The 14491-nt window shown below is 48.2% G+C and overlaps 1 protein-coding gene across 1 annotated transcript in view; it reads right to left on the bottom strand.

The window, feature by feature from the left end:
* Nucleotides 1–13859, bottom strand: part of ube2j1 (ubiquitin-conjugating enzyme E2, J1) — a 41815-nt gene extending 27956 nt beyond the window's left edge. The window contains exons 1-2 of the mRNA XM_070885550.1: nt 13749–13859; nt 4033–4106 (exon numbers count right to left, since the gene is read on the bottom strand). Coding sequence (XP_070741651.1) covers nt 4033–4106; nt 13749–13779 — 105 coding nt within the window. The 5' untranslated portion in view covers nt 13780–13859. The remainder of the gene's footprint in view (nt 1–4032; nt 4107–13748) is intronic.
* Between the last annotated feature and the right edge of the window lie 632 nt (nt 13860–14491).

Genomic DNA, 14491 nt, shown 5'->3' with positions numbered 1-14491 from the left:
CCCCCATCCCCGATCCCCGTCCCCCCTCCCCCGATCTCCGTCCCCCCTCCCCCTCCCCGATCTCCGTCCCCCCCTCCCCCTCCCCGATCTCCGTCCCCCCCTCCCCCTCCCCGATCTCCGTCCCCCCTCCCCGATCTCCGTCCCCCCTCCCCGATCTCCGTCCCCCCCTCCCCCTCCCCGATCTCCGTCCCCCCCTCCCCCTCCCCGATCTCCGTCTCCCCCCTCCCCGATCTCCATCCCCCCTCCCCGATCTCCATCCCCCCCTCCCCGATCTCCATCCCCCCCTCCCCATCCCCCCCTCCCCCCTCCCCATCCCCCCCTCCCCGATCTCCATCCCCCCCTCCCCGATCTCCATCCCCCCTCCCCCCTCCCCGATCTCCATCCCCCCCTCCCCCCCTCCCCGATCTCCATCCCCCCCTCCCCCCCTCCCCGATCTCCACCCCCCCCTCCCCCCCTCCCCGATCTCCACCCCCCCTCCCCCCCTCCCCGATCTCCACCCCCCCCTCCCCCCTCCCCGATCTCCACCCCCCCCTCCCCGATCTCCATCCCCCCCTCCCCCCTCCCCGATCTCCATCCCCCCCTCCCCGATCTCCATCCCCCCCTCCCCCCTCCCCGATCTCCATCCCCCCCTCCCCGATCTCCATCCCCCCCTCCCCCCCTCCCCCCCTCCCCCCATCTCCATCCCCCCCTCCCCGATCTCCATCTCCCCCCCTCCCCGATCCCCATCCCCCCCTCCCCCTCCCCATCCCCCCTCCCCCCTCCCCGATCTCCATCCCCCCATCCCCCCTCCCCCCTCCCCGATCTCCATCCCCCCCTCCCCCTCCCCCCCTCCCCGATCTCCATCCCCCCCTCCCCGATCTCCATCCCCCCTCCCCCCTCCACGATCTCCGTCCCCCCCCCCCGTCCCCCCCTCGCCGATCCCCGTCCCCCCTCCCCTCCCCACTCCCCGATCTCCGTCCCCCCCTCCCCCCTCGCCGATCTCCGTCCCCCCTCCCCGTTCTCCGTCCCCCCCTCCCCCTCCCCGTCCCCCCTCCCCGTTCTCCGTCCCCCCCTCCCCCTCCCCGTCCCCCCCGTTCTCCGTCCCCCCCTCCCCCTCCCGTCCCCCCCTCCCCCTCCCCGTCCCCCCGTTCTCCGTCCCCCCCTCCCCCTCCCCGTCCCCCCCGTTCTCCGTCCCCCCCTCCCCCTCCCCGTCCCCCCCTCCCCGGTCCCCCCCTCCCCCATCCCCCCTCTCCGCCCCCCCCTCCCCCCTCTCCGCCCCCCCTCCCCCTCCCCCGTCCCCCCCTCCCCCTCCCCGCCCCCCCCGTTCTCCGTCCCACCCTCCCCGGTCCCCCCCTCCCCCATCTCCCCCTCCCCCATCCCCCCTCTCCGCCCCCCCTCCCCCCTCTCCGCCCCCCCCGCCCTCCCCGATCTCCGTCCCCCTCCCCGATCTCCGTCCCCCCCTCCCCCCTCCCCGATCTCCGTCCCCCCCCTCCCCGATCTCCGTCCCCCCCTCCCCGATCTCCGTCCCCCCCCTCCCCCTCCCCGTCCCCCCTCCCCGTTCTACGTCCCCCCCTCCCCCTCCCCGTCCCCCCCGTTCTCCGTCCCCCCTCCCCCTCCCCGTCCCCCCCTCCCCCTCCCCGTCCCCCCCGTTCTCCGTCCCCCCCTCCCCCTCCCCGTCCCCCCCTCCCCGGTCCCCCCCTCCCCCATCCCCCCTCTCCGCCCCCCCCTCCCCCCTCTCCGCCCCCCCTCCCCCTCCCCGATCTCCGTCCCCCCCTCCCCCTCCCCGCCCCCCCCGTTCTCCATCCCACCCTCCCCCTCCCCGCCCCCCCCGTTCTCCGTCCCACCCTCCCCGGTCCCCCCCTCCCCCATCTCCCCCTCCCCCATCCCCCCTCTCCGCCCCCCCCTCCCCCCTCTCCGCCCCCCCCGCCCTCCCCGATCTCCGTCCCCCCTCCCCGATCTCCGTCCCCCCCTCCCCCCTCCCCGATCTCCGTCCCCCCCTCCCCGATCTCCGTCCCCCCCCTCCCCGATCTCCGTCCCCCCCCTCCCCGATCTCCGTCCCCCCCCTCCCCGATCTCCGTCCCCCCCCCTCCCCGATCTCCGTCCCCCCCCCTCCCCGATCTCCGTCCCCCCCCCTCCCCGATCTCCGTCCCCCCCCCTCCCCGATCTCCGTCCCCCCCCCTCCCCGATCTCCGTCCCCCCCCCCTCCCCGATCTCCGTCCCCCCCCCTCCCCGATCTCCGTCCCCCCCCTCCCCCCTCCATCCTCCCCCCTCCATCCTCCCCGATCTCCATCCCTCCCTCCCCTCTCGATCCAATGTTCTCCAGAGCCTTCTCCCACGGAGCTGAAGAAAGCGCGACTCATGCTGTACACTAATTGCAACTGTGGGGTACTGCGCGTGCGCAATCGGACCTCAGCAGTAAAACGCATGTAGGACAGACAAAAACTGAATTATTATTATAGAAGATTTTATGTTCACATAAGAGCTAGCGCAGAGAGCCTGGCCTTTATTATTACATTAACAAGTCTATAATTTCTTGGTTTCTCTCTTCCAGTGTTCTTAAATAATAGAGTGGCATTAGCAATTTTCGAAACCAAGGGGACAATTCCTGAATCAAAAGCTATGGAAAACATCGAAAAAACCTCAAGATGCAAAGATGTTGCCATGATGTCAACCTCCTTCCTTCTTTGTTCATAGCACCGCGCTTTGAGTAAGCACGAGACAGACAGTTGAGTATACGGAACAGACATTATTGTACAGTACAGGTATATAGTGCAAGGGTAGTATCGATTCCTCTCGTTCCTACTACCTAACTTAGCCTTGCCTCCTTCCCAATATTTATACACAGGTTGTTTACTACAAAAATATGTCAGACAGACTTAAGGGAGGTAAAAGGGGTTGGACTTATGATCAGTTACCTCCCAACTTATAAAAGGACACCATGTTTACTCCAAAGCATCCTGTATTCTTACTATACAATGGCTAAGTAGTAAATACTATGGTTATACATTGATTAATCATGGTCGATGTCCATTCTAGCAAATACTCCCTTCGATAAGAAACCATCTGGAACAGAATTCATGTTCCATCTTCCCCTTGTGTTTCTGCTAGCCCATTAACCACTCTTGGTTATTATAGTTCATTATGGTTATGAGAGTTCAGTATGACTATTGTAGTTTATTAGCTCTCAACTCTCTAACATGTCAAACATCTTATAAATGCACCACCTACTCAAATTTCCTCAACAAAGTATCATAGCTCCTTTCTCACCTTCATTAATAACCTAGCTATTCTCATCCGTGACATTATCTTTGCCAACACCACCAATCTCCACTTGGGGAAAAGTGTAACTGGATCACTGCTGGTGGTTTAATGAAAATCTGAGGTTGATAGGCCACAATCCTTGGAATGATTCAATGCAGCAACACCATAAAAATTGCTGACACTTATGCCGGACATTCACTTTTATGTCAAGAACTCAAAGCTGATGAAACTCTACCTCAATATTCTGTACCATTGAAAAACTTCATACGTATTAGCATTAAAACTGTAGCGTCACAGTGTCAGGTCACAATGTATGACAGTGTCAGGTCACAATGTATGAGAGAAAAAAAAAACTTAATAGCCCTACAAGTTGAACAACTCCTACCTCACTGAACCACTATGAAAAAAATAGGGGTCTCACCAGGTTTTTTTTCTAATATACATTGTTCATTAGATTTTATACAGTTCATCTTCAAGAAGGGACAACATTGCCTGTAATTCATTCCATGGCAGTTTCCGCATATCAACCAAGCTACCCAAGAGGAAAGAAGGGGAAAAACTAGATGGAGGCAAAGCACTTGCATGGCAGAAATGGGGCAAAGGAAGAGAGAAAACATTTAAATGCATGTTAAACTTAGTGAGCAGTGCCCTGAGGATTGAGGAAAAAGCTCACCTGCTGGGCCACTCAGGAATGGTGCATGTCATGAGACAGATTATCAGTACTCCATTCCATCAACAAAAACAAACACTTCAAACAATTCTGTATTTAGTTTTAACGTTTTCCAGTCTTACCTCCAAAGGCTGTGCATGGTATTGTTCTGTTGGGTCTTTCAATTCCTGTGCTTCTTTCATTAATCGTTTAACAGCTGTTTAATAAAAAATACAATTTTTTAAATTCAACATCAGATCAGAGAGCTAGATAATGGTTGCAAATAAGCAACTGTGAGTTACACAAGAACATAAGTTTTAGGAGCAGCAATAGGCCATACGGCCCCTTGAGCCTGCTCGGCCATTCAATAAGATCATGGCTGATCTTCCACCTCAAGTCCACTTTCCCACCCGATGCCCGTATCTCTTAATTCCTCTGAAGTCTAAAAATCTATCTATCTCAGCTTTGAATATACTCAATGACTGAGCATCCACAAGCCCTTTGGGGTAAAGAATTCCAAAGATTCACAACCCTCCGAATGAAAAATTCCTCCTCCTATCAGTCTTAAATGGCCGACCCCTTATCCTGAGACTATGCTCCCTAGTTCTAGACGCTCCAGCTGGGAAAACAACCTCTCAGCGTCTACCCTGTTAATCCCCCTCAGAATCTTGTATTTTTCAGTGAGATCACCTCTCATTCTTCTAAACTCCAGAGAGTATAGGTCCAATCTACTCAATCTCTCCTCACCGGACAACCCTCTCATTCCAGGAATCGATCTAGTGAACCTTTGTTGCACCTCCTCGAAGGCAAGTATATTGTTACTCAGGTTAGGAGGCCAAAACTGCACACGGTACTCAAGATGTAACAAAACCCTGTACAATTCCAGCAACACTTCCTTACTCTTGTACTCTGAACAAATATTTTGTATCAGTCTTTACAGTAGAGGACACTAATAATATTCCAACAGTGGATAATCAAGGGGCTATTGGGGGGGAGGGGGGGGGGGGGGAGGAACTTAACACAATCACTAAGGAGGTGGTACTCAGTAAGATAATGGGACTAAAGGCAGATAAATCCCCTGGACCTGATGGCTTGCATCCTCGGGTCTTAAGAGAAGTAGCAGCAGGTATTGTGGATGCATTGGTTGTAATTTACAAAACTTCCCTGGGATTCTGAAGAGGTCCCAGCAGATTGGAAAACTGCAAATGTAACTCCCCTATTTAAAAAAGGAGGCAGGCAAAAAGCAGGAAACTATAGACCAGTTAGCCTAACATCTGTCATTGGGAAAATGTTGGAGTCCATTATTAAAGAAGCAGTAGCAGGACATTTAGAAAAGCAAAATTCGGCTTTTGAACTTAAATAAAAGTAGCCAGGGACTACTCCAGAGTAATAAGAATTTTAATATTAATTAGGTGGACAAAACAGTGAGTAAAATTTAGTATGGACAAGATGCAAGCACCGAGTGGCAGCCTGCCAGTCTGAAAGTTGTGGTTTTTAAGTCCCACCCAAGAATTGAGCACATAATCTCGCTTCACACTACTGTACAGTACTGAGTGAGTGTTGTACTGTTGGAGGTGACATCTTTCAGACGAGATGTTAAACGAGGCCCCTTTTGCTCTCTCGGGTGTACATAAAGGATCCCATGGCACTATTGCAAGAACAGAGAAGTTCTCCCAATATCTTGGCCAATATTTATCCCTCAACCAATACCAAAAACTGATGGTCATAGAAACATAGAAAATAGGTGCAGGAGTAAGCCATTTGGCCCTTCGAGCCTGCACCGCCATTCAATAAGATCATGGCTGATCCTTCCCTCAGTACCCCTTTCTTGCTTTCTCTCCATATCCCTTGATCCCCTTAGCCATAAGGGCCATATCTAACTCCCTCTTGAATATATCCAATGAACTGGCATCGACAACTCTCTGCGGCAGGGAATGCCACAGGTTAACAACTCTCTGAGTGAAGAAGTTCCTCCTCATCTCAGTCCTATATGGCCTACCCCTCATCCTAAGACTGTGTCCACTGGTTCTAGACTTCCCCAACATCAGGAACAATCTATCCACATCTAACCAGAATTTTATGTTTCAATGAGATCACCTCTCATTCTTCTAAATTCTGGGGAATATAGGCCTAGTCTACTCAATCTTTCTTTATAGGACAATCCCCTTATCCCAGGAATCTATCTGGTGAACCTTTGTCGCACTCCCTCGAAGGCAAGTATATCCTTTCTTAGGTAATTAAAGATAGTATTAGATCAAAGAGGCTTATAATGTTGCCAAATAGAGCAGTGAGGATTATGAAGATTTTAGAATTCAGCAAAGGAGGACCAAGAAATTGAATATGAGAGCAAACTAGCGAGAAACATAAAAACAGACTGTAAAAGCTTCTACAGGTATGTAAACAGGAAAAGATTAGCAAAAGTAAATGTGAGTTCCTAAAAGGCTGAGACAGGAGAAATTATAGTGGGAATAAGGAAATGGCAGAGAAATTAAACAAATACTTTTTGTCTGTCTTCACAGAAGACACAAAAAACCTCCCGGAAATAGTGGGTACCAAGGGTCTAACGAGAATGAGGAATCGAAAGAAATTAGTATTAGTAAAAGAATAGTACTGGAGAAATTAATGGGACTGAAAGCCAATAAATCCCCTGGACCTGATGACCTACATCCTAAGGTTTTGAAAGAGGTGGCTATAGAGATAGTGGATGCATTGGTTGTCATCTTCCAAAATTCCATAGCTTCTAGAATGGTTCCCGCAAATTGGAAAGTAGCTAATTTAAGAAAAAAGGGAGAGAAAACAGGGAATTACAGACCAGTTCGCCTGACATCAGTAGTAGGGAAAATGCTAGAATCTATTGTTAAGGATGTGGTAACAGGGCACTTCAAAAATAATAATAGGTTTGGGCAGAGTCAACATGACTTATGAAAGGGAAATCATGTTTGACAAATCTGTTAGGAGAGTTTTTTTTGAGGTTGTAACGAGCAACATAGATAAGGAGGGACCAGTGAATGTGATGTATCTGGATTTTCGGAAGGTATCTGAGAAGGTGCCACACAAGAGGTTATTGAACAAAATTAGGGCTCATGGTATTGGGGTAATATACTCGAATGGATTGAGGATTGGTTAACGGACAGAAAACAGAGAGTAGGAATAAATGGGTCATTTTCGGGTTGACAGGCTGTAACTAGTGGGGTGCCGTAGGGATCTGTGCATGGGCCACAGCTATTCACAATTTATATCAATGATTTGGATGAGGGGACCAAATGTAATATATCCATGTTTGCTGATGATACAAAGCTAGGTGGGAATGTAAGTTGAGATGGGAATGTAAGTTGAGATGGAAAGAGACTTCAAGGGGATAGAGACAGGCTGAGTGAGTGAGAACAAGGCAAATGGAATATAATGTGGAGAAATGTGAAGTTATCCACTTTGGTAGGAATAATAGAAAAGCAGAGTATTTTTTTTTAAATGGAGAATGAGAAATGTTGGTGTTCAGAGGGATCTGGGTGTCCTTGTACACGAATCACTGAAAGTTAACATGCAAGCAATTATGAAAGCAAATGGTATGTTGGCTTTTATTACAAGAGGATTTGAGTGCAAGAGTAAAGACGTCTTACTCAATTATATAGGGCCCTGGTAAGACCGCACCGGAGTATTGCGTAGTTTTGGTCTCCTTACCCAAGGAAGAATTTACTTGCCATTGAGAGAGTGCAACGAAGGTTCACCAGACTGATTTCTGAGGTGGGGGGATTGTCCTATGAAGAGAGATTGAGTAGACTAGGCCTATATTCTCTAGAATTTAGAAGAATGAGAGGTGATCTCATTGAAACATATAAAATACTTACAGGGCTTGACAGGTTAGATGCAGGGGGGATGTTTCCTCTGGCTGAGGAGTCTAGAATCAGGGGTCACAGTCACAGAATAAGGGGTCAGCCATTTAGGACTGAGATGAGGAGAAATTTCTTCACTCAGAAGGTGGTGAATGTTTGGGATTCTCTACCCCAGAGGGCTGTGGGGGCTCAGTCTTTGAGTATATTCAAGACAGAGACCAATAGATTTTTGGATATTAAGGGAATCAAGGGATTATGGGGATAGTGCAGGAAAGTGGTGTTGAGGTAGATCAGCCATGATCTCATTGAATGGCGGAACAGGCTCGAGGAGCCGAATGGCCTACGCTTGCTCGTAATTCTTATGTTCTAATTCTACGAACAATGTCAAAACAAAGGAAAAATTACTCAGTTGGACAAGTGTATTCCTACTGTTGATGCATTTAACCTAATCTGGTACACTTAGTGCAATCTGTTACAGAATGAGGAAAAAAGCATTTTAAGGGCTCTATTAGACTTTAAAAAATAAAAGCCCTCCTGATAATTCAACGTTTTGTTACATTAAAATATTGAATTGTCCAGTCATTTGAATTAAGTCACAAACAGAAAAGTGAGAACTCCATGCTGAAAAATTTCAAATCATCATATAATTTAAATTTAGTGCTGAGTTGAGTAGACTGTATCCATAAATTCTGCCATGATGTCAAGTTGTTGTCATCTAGTGATGGCAATTATGGGAATTTCCTTAGTGCGCTTTGTTTCCTAGCGATGGCAAGTGCATGTTGAAAGTCTGGTTTCTGAACTCAAACCCTGCAGCTCAGGCTCCCAGAGTCTGCCAGTACTTTTACCGCAATGTGGGGGTGGGCCTTGAAGCCAATCCAAAGTAATTAGACACTATGAAAACACACCAGAGTTTTCAAATGTAATCATTTTCTTGTAAAAGTTGTAATTTTTTTGTATCTGTTGTATATTAAAAACCGTATTTACAATTAGTAAATGCTCAGCTTATTGGAGAAATCAATAAAATGATAATTTGATTGCCCCTCTTGGTAAATTTTGTATATGTCCTTAGTAGTTTCTCATCGGAAACGTATCTGTCCATTTCCCTCACTGTTTATTCGCCTATTCCCTACTTGTTCAGTTTTTGATTTATTGTTTTATGAAATCAAAATGAGCGCCAATCAGCTAAGAAATTCTGAATAAAACATGCTAGATGCTCTAATATATTTTCAGTTTCACATATAGCACAAGCTACAACACACTTCCTTTTACACTTTTTCATTGCCAAACTTATTCTAACAGGCAAATTTATTTGATCCATGTTACAGACTGATAGCGCTGACTTCCTTTTTTTCCAACAGCTGTAACTATTAGAAGTCAAAGCTGACTAAAAACAATGAAACAGCTCTGAGCAAGGTGCAAATGTAGCAAAGTTTTTTTTAAAAAACAATGATTGTTAGATAATTTACACTTTTGACACCTGCACCCCGTTCTCTTTCTCGAAGGTGTAAAACCATCTTAAATTGCTGGATGTTTCCGCTCGAGGTACATAGCGGTTCTACAATACATCTGTTTTAGTTCATTCACTTCAGCATGGACTATATAGTTTAAAAAGGATATAAATTCTATTTTACATGGTACAATGTCCCTACCCTTATAAATGTACTGCGAGAAGAGCCACACGAAATTCACATATATATTTCTAAAAGTTAAAAAGGTCCTGTACAAATGCATAATTTATGAAACTGAACTCAGATTCAAGTTAGATGTGTTTAATAATAGCTGCAGTAAATTGGTTTTCAAAAATTGAACTCGAGTACGAAATGCAAATCCAATTTATAAATGATTAAACTGTGCGTCAAAATTTAGGTTGACACTGCACAAACTAAATTTGCATAGGACACAACTTTCCCAAAGAAACTGGATATGTATTTTGTCCAACTGAATTGCTATCTATTTGGCAATTCATGCAATAACTGATTCTGGAAGATGAAACCATTAAAGTCCTTAGCTTGGTTTTCTAATGAAAGTTATATCTGAACATAGCTACAACCCAGCATTTTTGTGAACAGAATTGCCACTTAAAATAAAAACACAAGAAATAGGAGCAGGAGTAGGCCACACGGCCCCTCGAGCCTGCTCCGCCATTTAATACGATCATGGCTGATCCGATCATGGACTCAGGTCCACTTCCCTGCCTGCTCTCCATAACCCCTCATTGTTTGAATAAATTTAAGACATAGACAGTTTCTTAACGTCCCAGCTTCCACAGCTCTCTGAGGCAGCGAATTCCACAGATCCACAACCCTCAGAAGAAATTTCTCCTCATCTCAGTTTTAAATGGGCAGCTCCATGTTCTAAGATCATGCCCTCTAGTTCTAGTCTCCCCTATCAATGGAAACATCCTCTCTGCATCCACCCAATCAAGCCCCCTCATAATCTTACACGTTTCGATAAGATCACCTCTCATTCTTCTGAATTCCAGAGGCCCAACCTACTCAACCCTTCCTCGTAAGTCAATCGCCTCATCCCCAGAATCAACCTTGTGAACCTTCTCTGAACTGCCTCCAAAGCAAGTATATCATTTCGTAAATATGGAAACCAAAACTGCGGCAGTATTCCAGGTGTGGCCTCACCAATACCCTGTACAACTGTAGCAAGACTTCCCTGCTTTTATACTCCATCTCCTTTGCAATAAAGGCCAAGATTCCATTGGCCTTCCTGATCACTTGCTGTACCTGCATACTATCCTTTTGTGATTCACTCATAAGTGAACAGTAGACAGCCACAACAAACTGCACAAAGATTCCCTTAATGTGTGAATCATAGAAAATTACAGCACAGAAGGAGACCATTTCTGCCTATCGTGTCCGCGCCAGCCGACCAAGAGCTATCCAGCCTAATCCCACTTCCAGCTTTTGATCTGTAGCCCTGTAGGTTACGGCACTTTAAGTGCACATCCAAGTATTTTTAAAAGATGGCGAGGGTTTCTGCCTCTACCACCCTTTCAGGCAGTGAGTTCCAGACCCCCACACCACCCTCTGGTGAAGAAATTTCCCCTCGAATCTCCTCTAAACTTCCCAATTATTTTAAATCTATGTCGCCTGGTTGTTGACCCCTCCGCCAAGCGGAACAGGTCCTTCCTATCCACTCTATCCAGGCCCCTCAATTTTGTACACCTCAATCAAGTCTCCCCTCAGCCTCCTCTGTTCCAAAGAAAACAGACCCAACATCTGCAATCTTTCATCATAGCCAAAATTTTCCAGTCCAGGCAACATTCTTGTAAATCTCCTCTGCACCCTTTCCATGCAATCACATCTTTCCTGTAATGCGGTGACCAGAACTGCACAGTACTCCAGCTGCGACCTAACCAGTGCTTTATACAGTTCAGGCATAACCTCCTTGCTCTTGTATTCCATGCCTTGACTAATAAAGGCAAGTATTCCATATGCCTTCTTAACCACCTTATCTACCTTACTTGCTACCTTCAGGGATGTGGGCATGCTCTCCAAGGTCCCTTTGTTCCTCGACACTTTTCAGTGTCGTACCATTTAATGTGTATTCCCTTGCCTTGTTAGACCTCCACAAATACATAACCTCACACTTATCCGGATTGAATTCCATTGAATTCCACTGTTCTGCCCACCTGACCAGTACATTGATATCTTCCTGCAGTCCGAAGCTTTCTTCATCAACAAACACACAGCCGATTTGTGTCATCTGTACTTCTTATACTCTCCTAGAGTTTCTGCAGTATTGAGTTCTCGGTATCTGTCATAAGCTTCCTTTTTTTTCTTTATCTTATCCTGTATGTCCCTTTACATCCAGGGGGCTCTGGATTTGTTAGCCGCACCTTTATTCTTTAAAGGAACATACTTGCTCTCTATCCTCAGGATCTCCTCCTTGAATGCCTCCCACTGATTTACCATCAAGTAGCCGTTTCCAGTCCACTTTGGACAAATCGCATCTCAGTTCAGCATGATCCAGCATTAGATCCAGATTCCATGATCAAAACACGTTCAGATTGCAAACAGCGCCACAGAGTTTGGTACACTCTGGGTCAGCCATTTATTTCACATTCCCACTAATGAATTTAAGAAAAAAAAACTTTTACATTACTACCAGGGTGGCAACAACAACCAGAGATGTCAGTACTGTAGTAACACTTCTATTTTGTAATAAAACTTAAAAACTGCCCATCTGTTCTCCACCCCATTCTCATTGACACAATATTTAGATCTTAGAAAATAAAACATCCATTTTTCTCCATCCTACTGTTCCTGTTGGCAATGGATTTGATCTCTCGCAAATCTAATACTTGGGTTAAAAATTAATTCCGATGGCTAGTATTCTACTATCCCCATCCAGATTGGCCACCATGACGGATACTAATGGACAGCATCCAAACTGAATAATTAATTACTATGTAGTCCCTGCAAGTCTATTAACTGATGATGAAAGCTGATGAGAAACAGCACTCATTCCATATGAATTTCTTTTAAAACAAAATGTCAACCTATAACTACAGAGTGAACAAATAGCATTCATCGCAAGTCCCATGTGGCTCTCATTTTCCATCTAACTGACAGTATAGGAAAGGTATCTGAAAAGAGGAAGAGCACAAACGTTCCACTTCCGTTCTCATGTTGCAATTTCTACATTTATGTTGTACTAGGTAGCACTAAATGACAGTTCCAGGTACTTCTGAAAATTGCAGCACACCGTTTCACAGCTATTACTGTATTGGTTGTATCCTCAGCCAAGGATCTAGTGCACTCTGTGCACCATCAGGTCAGTGGGCTAAAAAAATGGATTTGTGGTGGATGCTTGGAATGGTTCAAGAGGGGATCTCAAAGATATTCATGGGAAGCTACACATGGATAAGCATTTTGAAACTGTGACAAGAACAAGGCTGATGGACAAGTGGGATTTGGTGTGGGATAGGCAGCAGAATTTTAAATGAGCTGATGTTGATGGAGAATGAAGGATGAAATGCCAGCCAGGAGAGCACGGGAATAAAACAAAAAGTGAAATACTGCAGTACTGGAAATCTGAAATAAAATCAGAAAATTCTGGAATCACTCAGCAGGTCTGGCAGGATCTGCAGAGAGAGGAAGGAAGTGTTAATGTTTCAGGTCGATGACTGTCAGTCAAAACCAAGCATTTGAATAATTGAATCTAGAAGTAACAAAGACACAGATGAGAGTTTAAGTGGCAGAGGGGCTGAGGTGGGCAATGGTAGTCTTTGCAATGGATAGTACATGGGGGTCAGAATCACAGTGTAGGGCTGAATAACTTGTGAACAGTCTGCTCCAAACTGAGACAGTGACCGTGGAGGGGAAGGAATTGGTGGCAAGTAGTTGCAAGGAGCCCAAAGACGATGGCTTCGGTCTTCCCGATGTTTAACAGGAGGAAACTGCGGCTCATCCAAGACTGGCTGTCAGACAAGCAGCTGAATAACACTGATGTATCGGGTGAGTCGAGAGGTGACATTGAGGTAGAACTGGGTGCTGTCAATGCATAGGTCTTTAGTGCACTTTCTCAAGGGCAATTAGGGATGGGCAATAGATGCTGGCCTTGCCAGCGATGCCCACATCCCATGAACGAATAAATTAAAAAAGTGACGATGTCGCCAAGGGGTAGCCTGCAGATGAGAAAAGAGAGATTGGGGGAGGGCAAGAATAGATCCAGAACACCGCCCTAGTAGGTTAAAGGGCAATGTACCTCATCCAGCTGAGGGAGGGAGGGAGTGACCGGGTTATCTCCCACCACCAACTGGATCCTGGAGACATCTCCAGCACTGACGGGCTACTCGGGTCTTCCCACCCTGGGCAGAAAGTGACAGAAGCATTCGTCTCCAGCCACACTGACAGCCCGGGAGCCCGGGGTGAAGGAAGAGGGCCGCACACCCGTCAGGTGATCAACCAGAGTCTGACTGACCGGGCAAAGGCCTGGCCCAGAGGCAGGAGGCGGTCAGGTGACTCCGGGATCGGAATGGGGGAGATGGGATTCGGTTTTTCGGCGTCACTCACCCGGGTTTCTCAGGTTGTACTGAACTTCCATGTTGTTGTTGTTGTTGGCGCCGCGGCCGCTCCACCGACAGCAGATCGACGCTCGAGCGGACACTGCGACGTCACACACACCCCCACACCCCCAAACCCCGCGCGCCCCCTCGCTCTGACGTCACACACACAGCCTCACCCCGCGCGCCCCTCTCGCACTGGTGCAGGGGCACTGCGGCGTCACACAGCCCGCGCGCCCCTCTCGCGCTGATGTCACACACACACACAGACAAGCGCGCCCCTCTCGCGCTGACGTCCCCCCGAACCCCGCTCTCAGTCTTGCTGCCGCTCCCCGGGGTGTGTTCTGTCTTGAAGGCGCCGCCGCTCTCAGAATCCCCAAGTGACGCAGGCGGATGTTTCGCCTTTTGTGACGTGGCAGTAACTTTGTGGATCCTGGAGGAGGCTGGGCGCGCGCGCAACTCCGGTCCCGCCCCCTGCTCCCACTTTCCTCCAATGAGAAGCGAGCAGGAAGAGACAGCCGCTCCTGCGGAGGACACGTCTCCTTGCCTGTGACTGTGCCTGCTGTGCGGAGCTGACTAAATCGGGATCCCTCGGGTTAGAAATAACGTTGCGCCGCATACCCCGCGCTCAAGCACCTGGAGCTGCATTTGGACTGTCAAAACACGTCGCCTTTGGTGAAGCCAAAATTAATGGGTGTCAGTCACAATGAGTGACGTCTGTCGCTGTGGTAACATCACTTTTGATTTAACACC

Source organism: Pristiophorus japonicus, chromosome 7 (assembly GCF_044704955.1).
Source record: "Pristiophorus japonicus isolate sPriJap1 chromosome 7, sPriJap1.hap1, whole genome shotgun sequence".
NCBI classification, from domain to species: domain Eukaryota; kingdom Metazoa; phylum Chordata; class Chondrichthyes; family Pristiophoridae; genus Pristiophorus; species Pristiophorus japonicus.
Note: the sequence above shows the minus strand (reverse complement) of the source record. Positions and strands in the feature narration are given on the sequence as shown.